Source organism: Haliotis rubra, unplaced genomic scaffold (assembly GCF_003918875.1).
Source record: "Haliotis rubra isolate DU_JTF1 unplaced genomic scaffold, ASM391887v1 Scf516, whole genome shotgun sequence".
NCBI classification, from domain to species: domain Eukaryota; kingdom Metazoa; phylum Mollusca; class Gastropoda; order Lepetellida; family Haliotidae; genus Haliotis; species Haliotis rubra.
The window spans coordinates 530001-544469 of NW_025767209.1; the positions used below are offsets into that span (position 1 = coordinate 530001).

General features: G+C 43.4%; 1 protein-coding gene across 1 annotated transcript in view; it reads left to right on the plus strand.

Moving 5' to 3' along the window:
• LOC124292400 (perlucin-like) overlaps positions 1-4065 on the plus strand; it is a 31625-nt gene extending 27560 nt beyond the window's left edge. The window contains exons 2-4 of the mRNA XM_046729482.1: positions 716-795; positions 2002-2095; positions 3762-4065. Coding sequence (XP_046585438.1) covers positions 716-795; positions 2002-2095; positions 3762-3982 — 395 coding nt within the window. The 3' untranslated portion in view covers positions 3983-4065. The remainder of the gene's footprint in view (positions 1-715; positions 796-2001; positions 2096-3761) is intronic.
• The last annotated feature ends 10404 nt before the right edge of the window (positions 4066-14469 follow it).

Here is a 14469-nt window from a genome sequence, read left to right on the forward strand (position 1 = left end):
ATGGCAAATACGACATCGTGGAAGTATGACGTCTTCAAATCTGGACTGCGAAACCAAGAAGGAAAAACCGACAGTTGGTTTAATTTCACGTAACTCATATAGATCTACTTGAGTGTGCCGCTTATTTTGCATTAGACCTCTGATATAATGGCTAATGTTAGGTTTACATTCAGTGTGGGGAAGGAGAAGTGATGTCATAGCTGCAGCAGCAGCCACAGTGTTGCCAACAAATCCAACATGGCGTGGTTACCAACAGAAGATAATTATCGTACTGACTAGTAGCAAGAGCATTATGCAGTTTTATTACTTCACAGATCAGTGGATGATTATTAGAAATATTCCTAGACAGGAAAGGGAATCAGGCAATATTATAAACTATTATTGATATATTCGAGAGCTGTTATAATTGTCCTGGATTCTGCTATAAATATTGAACTGTTGTCTGATAATCTGGATGCTATTTTATTAGATACAACGACAGTGGCACAAGCAACTGCACCATCATCATTGGGTCCATCTGTAAATAAGGATTTGATCCGTCTGTAGATTTGTAAGAAATTATAAGTTCATTATGATCGTGCTGATAAATTAACTGGTTAGTATCCAACAATTGACGTTTGTGAAGGTTTTCAAGGGTTTTTTGCTGTATTTTCATATATTAATCAATGTTAATGAGCAGTTTTTCATTTATAATTGACATGTTATCGTTTATCAGGATGTCCGCTAGGATTTCATCAACACAGAACGTCCTGCTACTGGTTCTCAAACGTGCGATGTTCGTTTCCAGAGGCGGCTGTAAGTATTATCGCATGAGGGTATTTTTCTCACCTTTAACTCTCTCCTACTGGGCTTCAAACAATCAAACCACTTATCTTACCTTCATGTAAAATACTTTAATTTTATTGGTTAATGACGCTTAAACAAGTTTCCGTGTCACCCCTCCCAGGAGGATATTACCTGCTGCCATGGTAACCGCCAAACTCTCCGCTGAGTAATATGAGGCATGCAGTGACCGGAGTTCGAAAACCGTTCGATTAGCTGTTTTTAGTTCACTTTGTGCACATTTATTTTACCGACTTTCACTGCTTTATTTAAACTACTTTATACATTATTCGTTGGCACTCTCAATTTAAACATAATGAACCTTTTTTAAAGCAGTTTTAAGCTTGTCAGAATATGTTTCATGGATTTTAAACATCCAGTCGAGAGACAGACACCATTTTGTTTAATTGTCATATAGTCGGTAGTAGCGATCTTTAAAATAAAAAAAGAAGATATTTTATACATTTAACATGGCGGTAAGATAAATACAATGCAGGCTTCTCCATCGGGTAATACGGTCTGATGTGCGCCTTCCAGCTCGGGTGTCACTGCTACAAAGAGGGGTACATCAGACCGTATTACCCTCGAGAGAAGCATACAACTTATAAAGTATTTATCATTATACAATGTAAGCTGAAATATTCTGCCCACCTGTGAAGGTTAGAATTGTCAGAAATATGTTCTGGACTTTACAAAATTCAGCCTTTCACAATTATGTGATGAATACATGAAGATCCGGGCTGCTGACTCGAATGACACGTGTCATTGTATCTCAATTCAGTGCTCAAGCTGTTGATAACTGTATTGCCTGGTCCAGGCTCAGTTATGTACAGACCGCCACCACATAACGTTAAACAACAACACAGAATGACGTGAAACTGCAGCATGAGATGGTCTCATCACCCCTGACACATGATATACCCTATTTATTTTACTTCATTTACAGAAGACATAGTTGTTGTATACAATGTACTTTGAAACAAATTGCTCAAAACAGTTAACTCGAAAATTCAGAAAAGCAGATGTGGACATGTATTTTACAAATCACTTTTCTGTCTCTCTCTAGACTTGAACAAAATTTAGTCTTTCGTATTTAAAGAGATGTACAGATGGTAAGTGTCGTCTTGGAAGGACGTGCTTCCTCTGCTTGCTGTTTAAACAATGGAGTGTACTTTTCAGGCCTACTGTCGTTACTTGGAGAGCCATCTTGCGACAATAGAAAGCCAAGATGAAGACTCGTTCATCAACGGATATGCTATCCGACGTGGCAGAGGTGAGATTCTTATAGGGCATTCTGCTTTTGATGAGATTATATTTTTCCTTTTGGCTTCAAACATATACTCAAAGGTTGACGTTATTGTTAGCAGGGAACCAACACACGTTCCTTCCTCATGTTTTATGTTCTGTTGATTGTTACAGTGCCTTGAAACTGTAAACGTTTAACACTGATTCTGTTTGTAGTGTCTGTGTCACAACAACGTTTGTCTTCGAGTATGTTTGAGTATTTTCACCTTTCAGCTTCCCATGTGGGTATATTCCTCACCGAAAAGAGCTCTTTCATGAGACTCCAGTTTTTTCCAGCGCCAGTGCATTAGCACTATATTGTATTATGTTAGTAAAGACGTACAGAGTTGTGTCCCTTAGTTCACTCTTGCTCGTGTGACCAAGTCTCTCTCGAGCGGCGTACGTTGTGTTCGGTCCTGAATAAAATCGTTTGAGAAGACATTCGGTGTCCTGTTGGTGTGAGAAGTACAATACACAAAAGGTGACATTTCCACCTTAGTGACGCAGCTTTGCTTCAGTTTTGCCATCCTGAATGATCTATACACTGTTTTAATGAATGGTACCAAAACTTGGGCCAACGTGTCCTTTCTCTAGTTTCAAAATTCCAAACAATAAGAAGGAGAACATTCCACTAATCTTAGCGGTATGATCGATACTTGCGCTGAGTGCAGCCCTACATAGTGTATATGTTTCATGATTTCCATGTTTAGTAATATATTTCCAGTTATAGTGTCAGGTGATCCTATATTGACTAGTGCTGGTATTGGCATACAACCTGCGATATACTGCGTTAATAATTGTTTTGTCATGACTATATATTGCCAAAGTACCGTGCACTGAAGCTGCCATACGATACGTATCCCGATACTATAATCTTTAATTCTAACACCAACTATAAAACACCTTAAGATCAAAACAAAACCAATTTTAAATTATTTCATCAAATTCCGCCAGCGTTGTTCAATGTTCACTCGGAAACGAGATTACTAAGTTTATACACTGATTTTGTGAACGTTGAGAACACGCAATCACAATGTCTGACACAGTTATCGATGCAAGAAATTCCGAGAAAAACGTTTACTTCTGAAGGGAAAATAAGTAAACATATATTTTAATCCTCAAACAAAAGTAAGTCTTTCTTCTTGACAGATATTGCGATTTGGCAATAAGTTACACATCGATGTATCGTGGTTCATTTGAAGTATCGTGTCGGGATATACAACAATGTAAAACTTTGTATCGATTGACTGTATCGGCGTCGATGCGTATCGATGAATCGTCACACCACTAATATTGACTACAATTACTTAGTGTAAGCGATTGGTGGTGGTTTTCACCTTAATCGCAGTACACGCTGTCAATGTCAATGTCACACATGACAAAGGTGGCGCACATATTTACAAGAATTGGATTCATTTTTTTTACCTTACCCATAGCACACTGTCACTGTCAAAAGCCACAGTGGTTTCACATTTTCAAAATGCCGTGGATAACTCTACCAGATCGTACCTACAAAGCACATTTTCAATACAAACCAGTAAATCGTATTCGAGTTATCGCGTATTTTGGGGCAATGCTACTAACAAACGTCATGTATCAATTTATTCGATATATTTCGAGGGATCCATATTCTCACCCTTTCACCTGTTTTGCAGCTCCAAGTTACTTTATTGGTGCTACCGATCTGAACATTGAAGGGAGATGGATGTGGGAAGGACAACGGCGCATGACCTACACACACTGGAATACAAAACAACCCGATAACTCTGGAGGCCAAGAACACTGTCTGGAGTTATGGAAGTATTCAAAAAAGTATCGGTGGAATGATAAAAGATGTGACACGCCATCAAATTTTATTTGTGAACAGGAACTTTAAAATGTTTGTTTTCCACAAATCCCACCCCAACAGATTGCATAATGTGCTGCAAGTATGGGTGAAGTAAAGTGCTCATCATATTAGTCTTGCTGTGTTGGTTTTCTTTGTCTTGTTCCATTTATATTCAGACAGCGAGTGAATGTGGATTTACACCGCTTAAATCATTGTTTCGGTGATATTAAAGCAAGAGTGAGTGGGTGAGTTGGATTTATTAACATCCCTTTTAGCATCAGAAATGGGCTTCACACATTATACCCTTGTAGGAAATTGAACGCAGGTCTTCGGCAAGACGAACGAACGCTTTACCCACTGGGCCATCCCACCGACCCTCAAACCATGTGACATCTGAAATAGGCCTCCCAAAATATATACTCATGCCAATAATGGTTGTCACCCCCTCCCCACCCCAACCTCCCACCCCACTCCAATTAAAAAAATTGAAGGGGGTGACAACCTTTATTTTCATGAATATATCTGAAAGGAATCTTGAACCCGTGACCTCTGCATCCATTATTAACAAAAACTCATTGGGTGATAAACGTACTGAGTTTGAAAATAAGGTTAATGTTAGACCGAACTGATAGTCTCTGAATTTCCTTTGAAACCATAACTGATTTAACTGAAGACACTGTGTTGTCCGGCATGGCACGATACGGGAATTGGACTCGACTGTGAAAGGGGTTGTAGGTGCCTGGTGTATTTTTCTTATACTATGTAACATGAAAACATAATCTGTCCCCAAAAGACAAACAACTACTTCAATGCATCAATTTATTAGGTAAAAACTTTGTTTTCACACACATGCACGCACGCACACACATCCCCGTACTGTTTCGTCAGTTTACCGTTTAACGCCGCACTCAGCAATATCACATCAATATGGCAGGTTGGGGTGGGGGATGGTGTGTGTGTGTGTGTGTGTGTGTGTAAATAATCCAGTGATCATGAGCATCGATCTACGCAACTGAGATACGAAGACATGTTTCAACCCAGTCAGCGAGCCTTACCCCCTGATGCCGTAAGTCGCCTCTTACGACAAGCATGGGTTGCTGAAGACCAATTCTAACTGGTATCTTCACGGGGCGCCGTGGTACTGTAGCACTCTGCCAACACTATAAAGGAATGGTTCGACCTACTTATTATTTTGGAAGTAGTTGTTGACAGTTACACAACAGTTGGAAATTTGGAAAGATTTGGGGTTTCGACTGACCGTTATCTTGCGAATTTCCACATAAGATTGTTCAAGGTATGGCGCGAGTTCTTCTTTAGGAAATGCTTCAAATATTGTTTACTGGATATCTCAGGTTATGCCATTCTAAACATACCATTTATCAGGCAGGCGAATGTTTTACTAACTTAGGTATGTATATTCACAAGGCTTTCTGGTAAGATAGATATTGTTTGTTTATGGTTGGGCCTATACATTGCAATTGAGTTTGAATATTCATATAATAGAAGAACGAAGATAGGACGAAATGTGGAGGAAAAATCATATGAATATATTTTCGAAAACAATCCGATTAATAAATGTTGTATTACTAACAATTTCATCGACTGTTGTGTTGATATAAGCCATGTTGGTACTCAACGAAATTGTATGGTAGTGATGTATGCGCGCACAATGAAGCGCTCCTAAAATAAGATGCTTTTTTTTCAATCCAAATGGTTTGTGTCTAAATTTATTGATTGTCCAGCTAATTCGGGTAATTCACGCCGTCATGGTAGAATCAGCTACAGAATAGAATAGAATAACTGTAAATCAGTGTGCGAGCGTTATAAAACTGGCATGAGACTGGACATGTACAAGAAGTCACACACTGATACACATACACGTGCACACACACGTTATATTTGGGATTACAAGTTCTCAGTAAAGTACAGATCCTGAATGGGACTCACTCCAACAAAAGTACTAGCGTCTGTATTTCACTGAGAAAGTGTAATCCCAAATATAACGCGTGTGTATGCACGTGTATGTGCATCAGTGTTACATTTCACCACTTTCTAAATGACATTGTGTATTCACATGCAAACACATCGCTTCATAAGTGCAGGAAGCTACACTATCATGCCCATGACCGTTATCTTGTGAGGTGCCGCATAACAGTGTCGACGGTTTGACGCCAGCTCTTCTATAGGGGGTGCTTCAAACATCAATCATTGGATATCTCATGTTGTGTAAGCTATGCTTGACGGAAGCAAAAATACGATTTATCAGGAATGTATTGTTTAGCCTATACATCGTAACTGAGGATGTTTATTCTTATAGTACAAGCTATCGTGTGATAGGGAGGTTCTATAATAAACGTGCATATAATTATCTTTTCGAAAAAACCCCCTGTTTTGACATATATTTTATTATTAATAATTGCATCACGTCTGTTCTGCTGAAAAAAACCATGTTGGTATAGTCAAGCGGAAGAAGTGCGGTGGTGTTGTATGTATGCGCAGTGAAGGTCTAATAAAATCAAAAGCATGTTTTAATCCAAATTTATTGTGTCTAATGTTATTGATTGTCCAACCAAGTCACGCTGTCATGGTAGAATCCGCTATAGAATAGAGTGGAATGGAGCACAGTGGTGTAGTGGTTAGCATGCTGGCCTCTCACGCCAAAGGCCCGGGTTCGAATCCCGGTGAAGACACCAAAATTTATGCGTACGCTTGGCACGTACTGTCGACAACAATGATAGGGTTTGCTTCTCAGATAGGGCTATGGACTCTGATTCAGATGGGTCGGCTTCTCCTGATGATTTTGAGGAAACTTCTACTCATGCACAATTTGCTCGGAAATATAATGCTATGTTCGCTAAACGTCCCAAAAGAAAACATGATGATGATGTTTAGACAAATTTTAAAGAAACAAATCTGAAGCCCATTGATATTTTTTGTTGTCCTCGGTAGACCCTAGAGTCAGTTTAGAATCCGTAAGTCCCGTTGCACTAGCTAAGGACATTCAAAAACACATTGGTGATATACATAGCCTAAAGAGGTTGGATAAAGGTGACATTGTGTTAAACTGCAAATCGGCTGTGCAGTCGAAAATGGCTCTCCCAGTGACGCGAATTTGTGGGAAACAAATAAATAGTTGAGCAGTTGAAATCCGTCAAAGTGACTGATGCTAAACGTTTAACCAGAGGTAAGGAAAATCAGCAGACATTATTAGTTCTGTTAACTTTTGCAAGTACCACACTCCCTGAGCATGTATACATGTACTATCAGTCTTTCAATGTAGGAACGTATATATCATCAGCTCTCAGGTGTTATAAATACGGTACAGTGCAGTAGGGATCATGCCTATGATAACTGCCCTTCTAAAGATACCTTGAAATGTTCAAATTGTGGAGGAAATCACAGCGCAGCCTATAAAGGTTGTAATAAATACATGGAAGCGATGGACATCAAACGGTCAAAGACAACGCTCCTATGCCTGTGTCATTTGCAAATGCGGTCTGTCTGAACCAGTCTGTTGTACCATCTTCTCAACAAACCGCAATAAGTCTACCTTCAGTCATGGTCATTCATGGTTCAAATAGTAAAACGCAATGTTCGTGTCAGTCTACTATACATGGTGATGAATCACTGGATCAGTGAAAGTCTACACGTCCATCTGGCGAAAGCAGCACATCCCGAGTTGATAATTCAACTAAAAATCTTATTAGAGGTTATCATTCTGTTTTGGCACATCAAACTGAGATGACCAAATTTTTCGTATTATGTCAGCTGCAAAGTCTCATCTCCACATTGACATGTCTCAAGACATGTCCCGCTCTTTTTCCACTGATAAATTGTAATGGATAACGCCATCTTGCTTCTAACTATTTTGCATTGGAGTTTAGACACACAAGGTCCTCATCTTACAGTCATTCTCAACGAAACTGCACAATTCAGAGAGACAGTGCAGAAAAACAAAATCACGTCAGTCCAAGAAAAATATTAATTTTCCTAAACTATAACATGTGAATGAACAGTTTATACTTGTTCAGTACTCAATGAACAATGTTAAACTTGCAGCACTTGTTTGAAGTGAGGTACCCATAAACACCCAAGTAATTTACGTTTATGGGTAACTGGTAGTACCAATATGAACTCTTTTGTTCTTGTTTTAATATAAACATCGAATAAGGAAACAATGAATTCATATGAAAAACAAAAAAGAATATGTACTCAGTAAAGCATATTTCACACTGTTGACGCCACATAATGCCTATTCAAAATCTAGGATTGATGGAACCACGCATATAGCATTTATAGTGTATTATAGATAGTAGTATATAGAATGGGGATTCTATGACAGGCCGACTAAGAGCGTCATTATATACCAATTCCGCTTCCAGCCCCAAGTATAAATTAACGATTTCGAGCAGAGACACCATTCGATGCACAGCCCAGGCCAACTAAGAGCGCCAATTTCACCACTGGTGGGCCTCAGTGGTTTATGAGCGTGTGCCCGTACGCGTAAGTCATGATGCCATCGGCAGCGATCCACCATTTGGTGTCCATGGGCGACAGCGACGTCTTGTTGAGGGTGATGCCGTAGATGTTGTGTTTGTCGCTTCTCAACGCATTCATTCGGTGTTTGAACGTCTTATTCTTGAACAGAGCTTGTTTGAAGAGGACGTGCTTGATGTGTTGTTTCACCACGTATTTCTTGACCCCCTTTGCCTTTCGGATCTCACCCTTGTCAGCTTTCAAGATGGAGTACATCTTAGGCCTCAAGCCGACGTATTCGGCGATGGGTGTGCCCGCACATTCGTCCTTCATCTTGCCGAGGACCTTTTTGTTGATCGTGCTGTGTAGGGCATGGTCCTTGGGGTAATCACTGGTGTCGTACAGGTGTATGTGTTTTGCCATGTCCTCGTACACGTCCTCGGTACGTATATCCAGCAACAAGGAATCCGTGTCCGTGTACAGCAGCCCGCATCGATCACCGTATTGCTTCTTGAGCTGGGTGTAGTAGAAATCATACATGAGATGTTTGGACAGGTCGAGAATGCTCATCCCCACGTAGACGGGCCGGTTGAGCTTGATGTGACTTTTGTTCATGTGCAGTGCCGCCAGGTCGTTATCGAATAGCTTGCTTCTGTTGAAGGCCGGGCTAGCGATCAGCTTCCTGAGTTTTCCCTCCTGGTGTGATCACGAGTTTGACCGTCACCTGTTTTCTCAGGTTCTCCATCGTCTTACCAAACACCGAGTTGTTCATGAGCTTATACAAGTTCTTCTCGAAGTCACTGGTGGCCAGCTTTCGCAGGTCCGTGTTCATTCTGATGTAGGGCTCCATCCAAGGACTTTGGTCAAACTTCAGCACCAGCATTTTGGTCAGTTTCATACCCAACGATAGGTACAGCTGCAGGTTGCGATAGTGCACGACGTACTTGGTCTTGTTCATCAAGTTCGGGACGAGTTTTTCCACCCGAGCAAGGGTGTTTTCACCCAACAAGTCCCGCTGATAGTCGGACATCCAGTCTCGGCAGACCATCAACCGTTCGGGGGCCAGTGGGAATCTGTTGTGGGTAGCGTGTAATGCCTCGGGATACTCCAGATCCACTTCGAGGATGTAACCCTTCCCCGAATCCGGCGCGATGCTCGTGATATAGATCTCATCATCCAACCACTCAAACCCACCAGTAGGCAGAGACTGACTCATAGCCAAACCGTACAGGTTGTTGGCTTCGAGATAAAGGAGATGATTGGTGGGCTTGCTAGAGTCGTAGCCTTCCACGTACTTATTGTTGGCTTTCGCGTAGCGTTTGGCGGCCATGGAAATTCCACCTCGCAATCCTTTCTCAATGAACAGGTGCATGTCGTAATCCGTGAGCAATTCCAGCTTAACTCCGGTTTTCTTCAGCAGCGCCTCCCATGATAGACCGGGGCTGACGTAGTACCATGCAGGGTCGAGTTGATACTGTTTCAAACACGTCGTCCTGAACGTCTCGAACACATCGGCTAGCAGGAGCACGTCCGTTCTCAAGTACAGATCGTGGTAGTCACCCAGATTCTTACATCCCAGTTTCTCCCACACGTTCTGCGCGTGGCCGTAATCATCCTAGGAGATATGGGATTCGGTCAGGTTGCTGTAAAATTGGCCGATAGGAGGTAATCGGGTCTCGTCGAACTTAGACCAATCATCCATGTATTCGTATGGGTACACACCCTTCCTCATCAGCAGGGGCCGAGTCTCGGCGTTGGTGTATCTATCAGTGATGGGGAAGGTGTCATTGGCTTTGACCAAACTATCGAGCGATGACAGGAGGAACTGAGCGCTGTCAATGAATCTCAGACCTTTGAGCGAGAACGAGATGTATTTTTCCATGTTGTTGGGGATGCACTTGATATCACCACCGACCTTCGGGATGGCCTGCATGATCAGGTGAGCATCGTACCCTCTCAGATTGTGGAAGACCACGGGGATGTTGATTGTTTTAGGGTTGATTCTAAGCTGGAGGTTGCACGCGTTATGGGTGGCACCTCGGTACCGGCCGGTGATGTGGCAGTGATCTCTCACGACATCTCCGTTCAGGGGTCCCTGGCATACGTGGCAATTCTCAGCACGCTTGTAAGCAACTTGGTCCTTCGGCGTCATGCGCATGGGGGCGGCGGTGTACAGCCTTTTCCTAATGATTTTCTCTTCCTGTTGCAAACACATCAGGAATCGTTCGGCCACGCTAGGACTTCGGTAGATGACTGGAGCGTTCGTTTGTCCATCTCATCGGACGACCCCGTACCCAAACTCGCAGGCTTGGTGTTCTTGGGTCTTGCACGTAAAACTTTGCTCAGTGTTCGGCACGTCGTGGCCGACCTGATTGATGATGGCTTCGAAGTCTGCGTAGATCATGTAAGGCACAGGCATCTGATGTTTGTTGTTGGTGAATTTCAAGATGTTGTCGCCTTCCTTAGGCATATCAATTCGGATCGCAGTCTCTCCTACACCTAGGCAATCCCCCTTGTGCGCTTGCAGCAGGTCGGCTCGCGTGAAGCCGTGCAGACATCGATCGCAGAAGTGTTTCTTTTCTCTGTGCATCGATTGATCATGCAACAGCCGGCTCAGATTTTTTATCGCCGTGTAGTGATACTGGCCGTCTTTTTTGATGAGAAATATATTGGTTCTACGCACAGGGCTTATCCTATGCACGATGGTTTTGTCGCCTTCATGGCTGAACACGTTGACGGCCACCTTGTTTTGCTTTTCGAATTGCGCCCAGTAGGAGATTGGTGTTAAGCATTCTACACCCGTGAAGTCGAACCCGGATTCTTCGATTGATGGATAGCTGGAACGCCTGCCCGGACTACCCGTTGGTTCATGCGTAGCAGCTATGACCGCCACCACTGCACAGTAATCGTTAACACCGTCGCCTTGGGTTTTGGGGTTAATGAGGGCCTTTTTGGCCTTGAAATGCTTAGGCACCGGTATATGCGACCCACCTCTGTCGAGATAAACGGTGTGGATTTTGTCTACCTCCCATCCAGAGCCAATATGGGTATATCTCTCCAACGACTCTTGTATTTTCTGCAACGATGCATTGATGGAGGATTCAATCAATTCTGGTTGGGTTAGGGCTTCCTGTTTGCCTCTGAAATAAGGTGCAACGTACTCAGTACTGCCGTCCGTATTCTGTTTTTGGAGCTCCATTTTCATCGTTAGTTGGTACTTGATGCTTTTCAAGTCGCCTAGTTCTTGGCGGAGTTTACTAGCGATGGGGGGTTTGGCTGTACCGGTATCGATATTGGAATCAACCGTCATTATCCAGCCCCGCAGATACTTACCCACGGCGTGCTCCGTCGGCACGAATCTCAACTCGACTGGCCTGGTGTCTTCCACGGTAGGGGGCTTGGTATATTTCATATCGAGCAAGGTTAGCAGTTGGGGTTTCCTAAGGCGGGAATAAACCGTCAGTCCACGACTTTTGACGAGAGCTTTGAGTTCAACGACGGTAGTCATGGTGTATACCATATGTGGAGCCACATGTTTAATAGGGCGTTTTCAATGTGCAGATAATCCTGTCAGCCTTCCAAAAAATATGAAGCGCCGCTTAAACTTTCGTCCTGAGCAGCCGGTTACGTTCGTTGAGGTAGTCTTTCTTCTTGTTGTAAATAAGTTGGTTTCGAACTACGTCTCCCATGGTCTTTGCACAGCCCATAATGTCCTTTGACCCTTATACCGCATACTTTGCATACGTAATTGACATGACCCTTTCTCACACAGTGGGCATGCGAGTGGCAATATTCAGTCATACAGCGTTTGCTGCAGGTTGTGGGCTTGCCGAGCAATACCCATTTGCAATAATGAGTTCCCACGGGCCACATGTTGTATACCTTATGCGGAGTCAAATGTCTAAATGAATGTTACTACATGTGAAAGGGGTCCGGGGTTTGGGGCTTGGGTGTTGCTGGCTTGTCGACTGGTGTGTGAAAGGGGGAAACTGGTTTGCTATGCTTCCAGGTCTTGTGGATGACCTTCCAGAGAAATACGGCAGCTATCGAAACATAGGTTAACCTTTGGGCTGATTCTACCATCTCCCGCACCTTCTGGATACCCAGAAGGGTGTCTTCTTGTTCCTCTTCTATTTCTTCCAGGACTTCGTCATTGTCATCATCCTTGTCCAACCTCGACAGGATGTCAACCAACAAATTCGTGGTAGTCGACGATGTATTCGCGGTTTGCACCACACAAGTCTCGAGACTCCCCAGGCGATCGTAGAAGTCCTGGATGGTTGGTAACGTACTACCAGGTATTGTTACTTTCGGTCTATCCCGAGTCACCGGCAACGATACTTGTGGGTCCTCGACTGGCAACGATACTTCTGGTTCTTCGATTGGTGGTATGGTTTCCTCGATCGGATCTCTTCATATGTCGTAGAGTCTTGTGGACCCAATACTGAAGCGCTTTTTGACCTCGCTTGCTGGGAGCACTCCTTAAAGGGAGCGTATTTCTTGGATCTTATCCGAAGGTAAATCTCTTTTTGGTGGCATGGTTGTTTTTCCTGGGTATATATATACCCATACTTCCTATATGCCTATATGGGAATCCCAATCCTCTCCCAGGAATCCCAATCCTCTCCCAGGAATCCCAATCCTTTCCCTAGGAATCCCAATCCTTTCCCTAGGAATCCCAATCCTCTCCCAGGAATCCCATTCCTCTCCCAGGAATCCCAATCCTTTCTCAGGAAACTCCTAGCAATGCTTAGCAATGCTTAGCAATGCTTAGCAATGCTTAGCAAATGCTTAGCAATGCTTAGCAAAACAAGCAAACTTCTAGGTTCTGTCTAGTGTGCCCCAGTATGTGTAGTGTGCCCTAGTTTGCTTAGTCTGCACCTAGTGTGCTTTAGTTTCCCATATAGACACCACCGCCGGTCCACAAGCAGGCCCACGAGATGACAACAGCAACACCAAAACATAAGGACCCCTTCCACATGGACTAGAAACATATTGTGCCCAATTCGAAGTATATGCTGTACTGTGTATACATCTCGAGCATGCATATTGTATACAGCAGAGGAAATCCACCCTGCTTCCCATTCAAGGAATTCCGAAATGCCCTAGCAAACAAACCCAGTGTGGAATACAATTCCTTGCAAGATCTGGAACTCCTACCATACTTGGGCATATTTCTCCAGAAACGGCCTTTAGTGGAAGAACTGGTCTCTCGGTTGTTTGTATCCAGTAGCCTATCGTGGGAAGATTTTGTTCTGCATTTCTACTGGCCATGTTGTCTTGTAGGCCTTGCAATTTCTAGCGTGCAGAGTCTATCGTTCTTTGTGTGTGTGTGTGTGTGTGTGTGTTGGGGGTGGGGGGTGGGGTTTCTTTTCGGTTTGCCGATGGAGCAGAGAATTGGAGTTTCGCTGTTTCGAAGGTGTATGTCTGGGATGTACATCGAACTATGTCTCTCCTCGAAATCGTAGAGGTGCATGTCGGGGGTCTGTGATGTACATCGAACGATGTCTCTGCTCGAAATCGTAGAGGGGCAGGTCGGGGGTCTGGGATGTACATCGAACGATGTCTCTGCTCGAAATCGTAGAGGTGCATGTCGGGGATGTACATCGAACGATGTCTCTCCTCAAAATCGTAGAGGTGCATGTCTGGGGGTCTGGGATGTACATCGAACGATGTCTCTCCTCGAAATCGTAGAGGTGCATGTCAGGGGGTCTGGGATGTACATAGAACGATGTCTCTCCTGGAAATCGTAGAGGTGCATGTCGGGTCGAAAAAATTGGGTTTGTGGTTGCTGAAAAAAATGGGTTGCCCTAGCGAAAATGAGATTCTTATAAAATTGGCGCTCTTAGTTGGCCTGGGCTGTGCATCGAATGGTGTCTCTGCTCGAAATCGTTAATTTATACTTGGGGCTGGAAGCGGAATTGGTATATAATGACGCTCTTAGTCGGCCTGTCATAGAATCCCCATTCTATGACCGGGGAACTGGTGGCTGCTTAGCATCCGGCACCGTCTGCGGCTTGTAGTCTACAGGGACGTATTGCAGGCTGTCCGAGTCATCG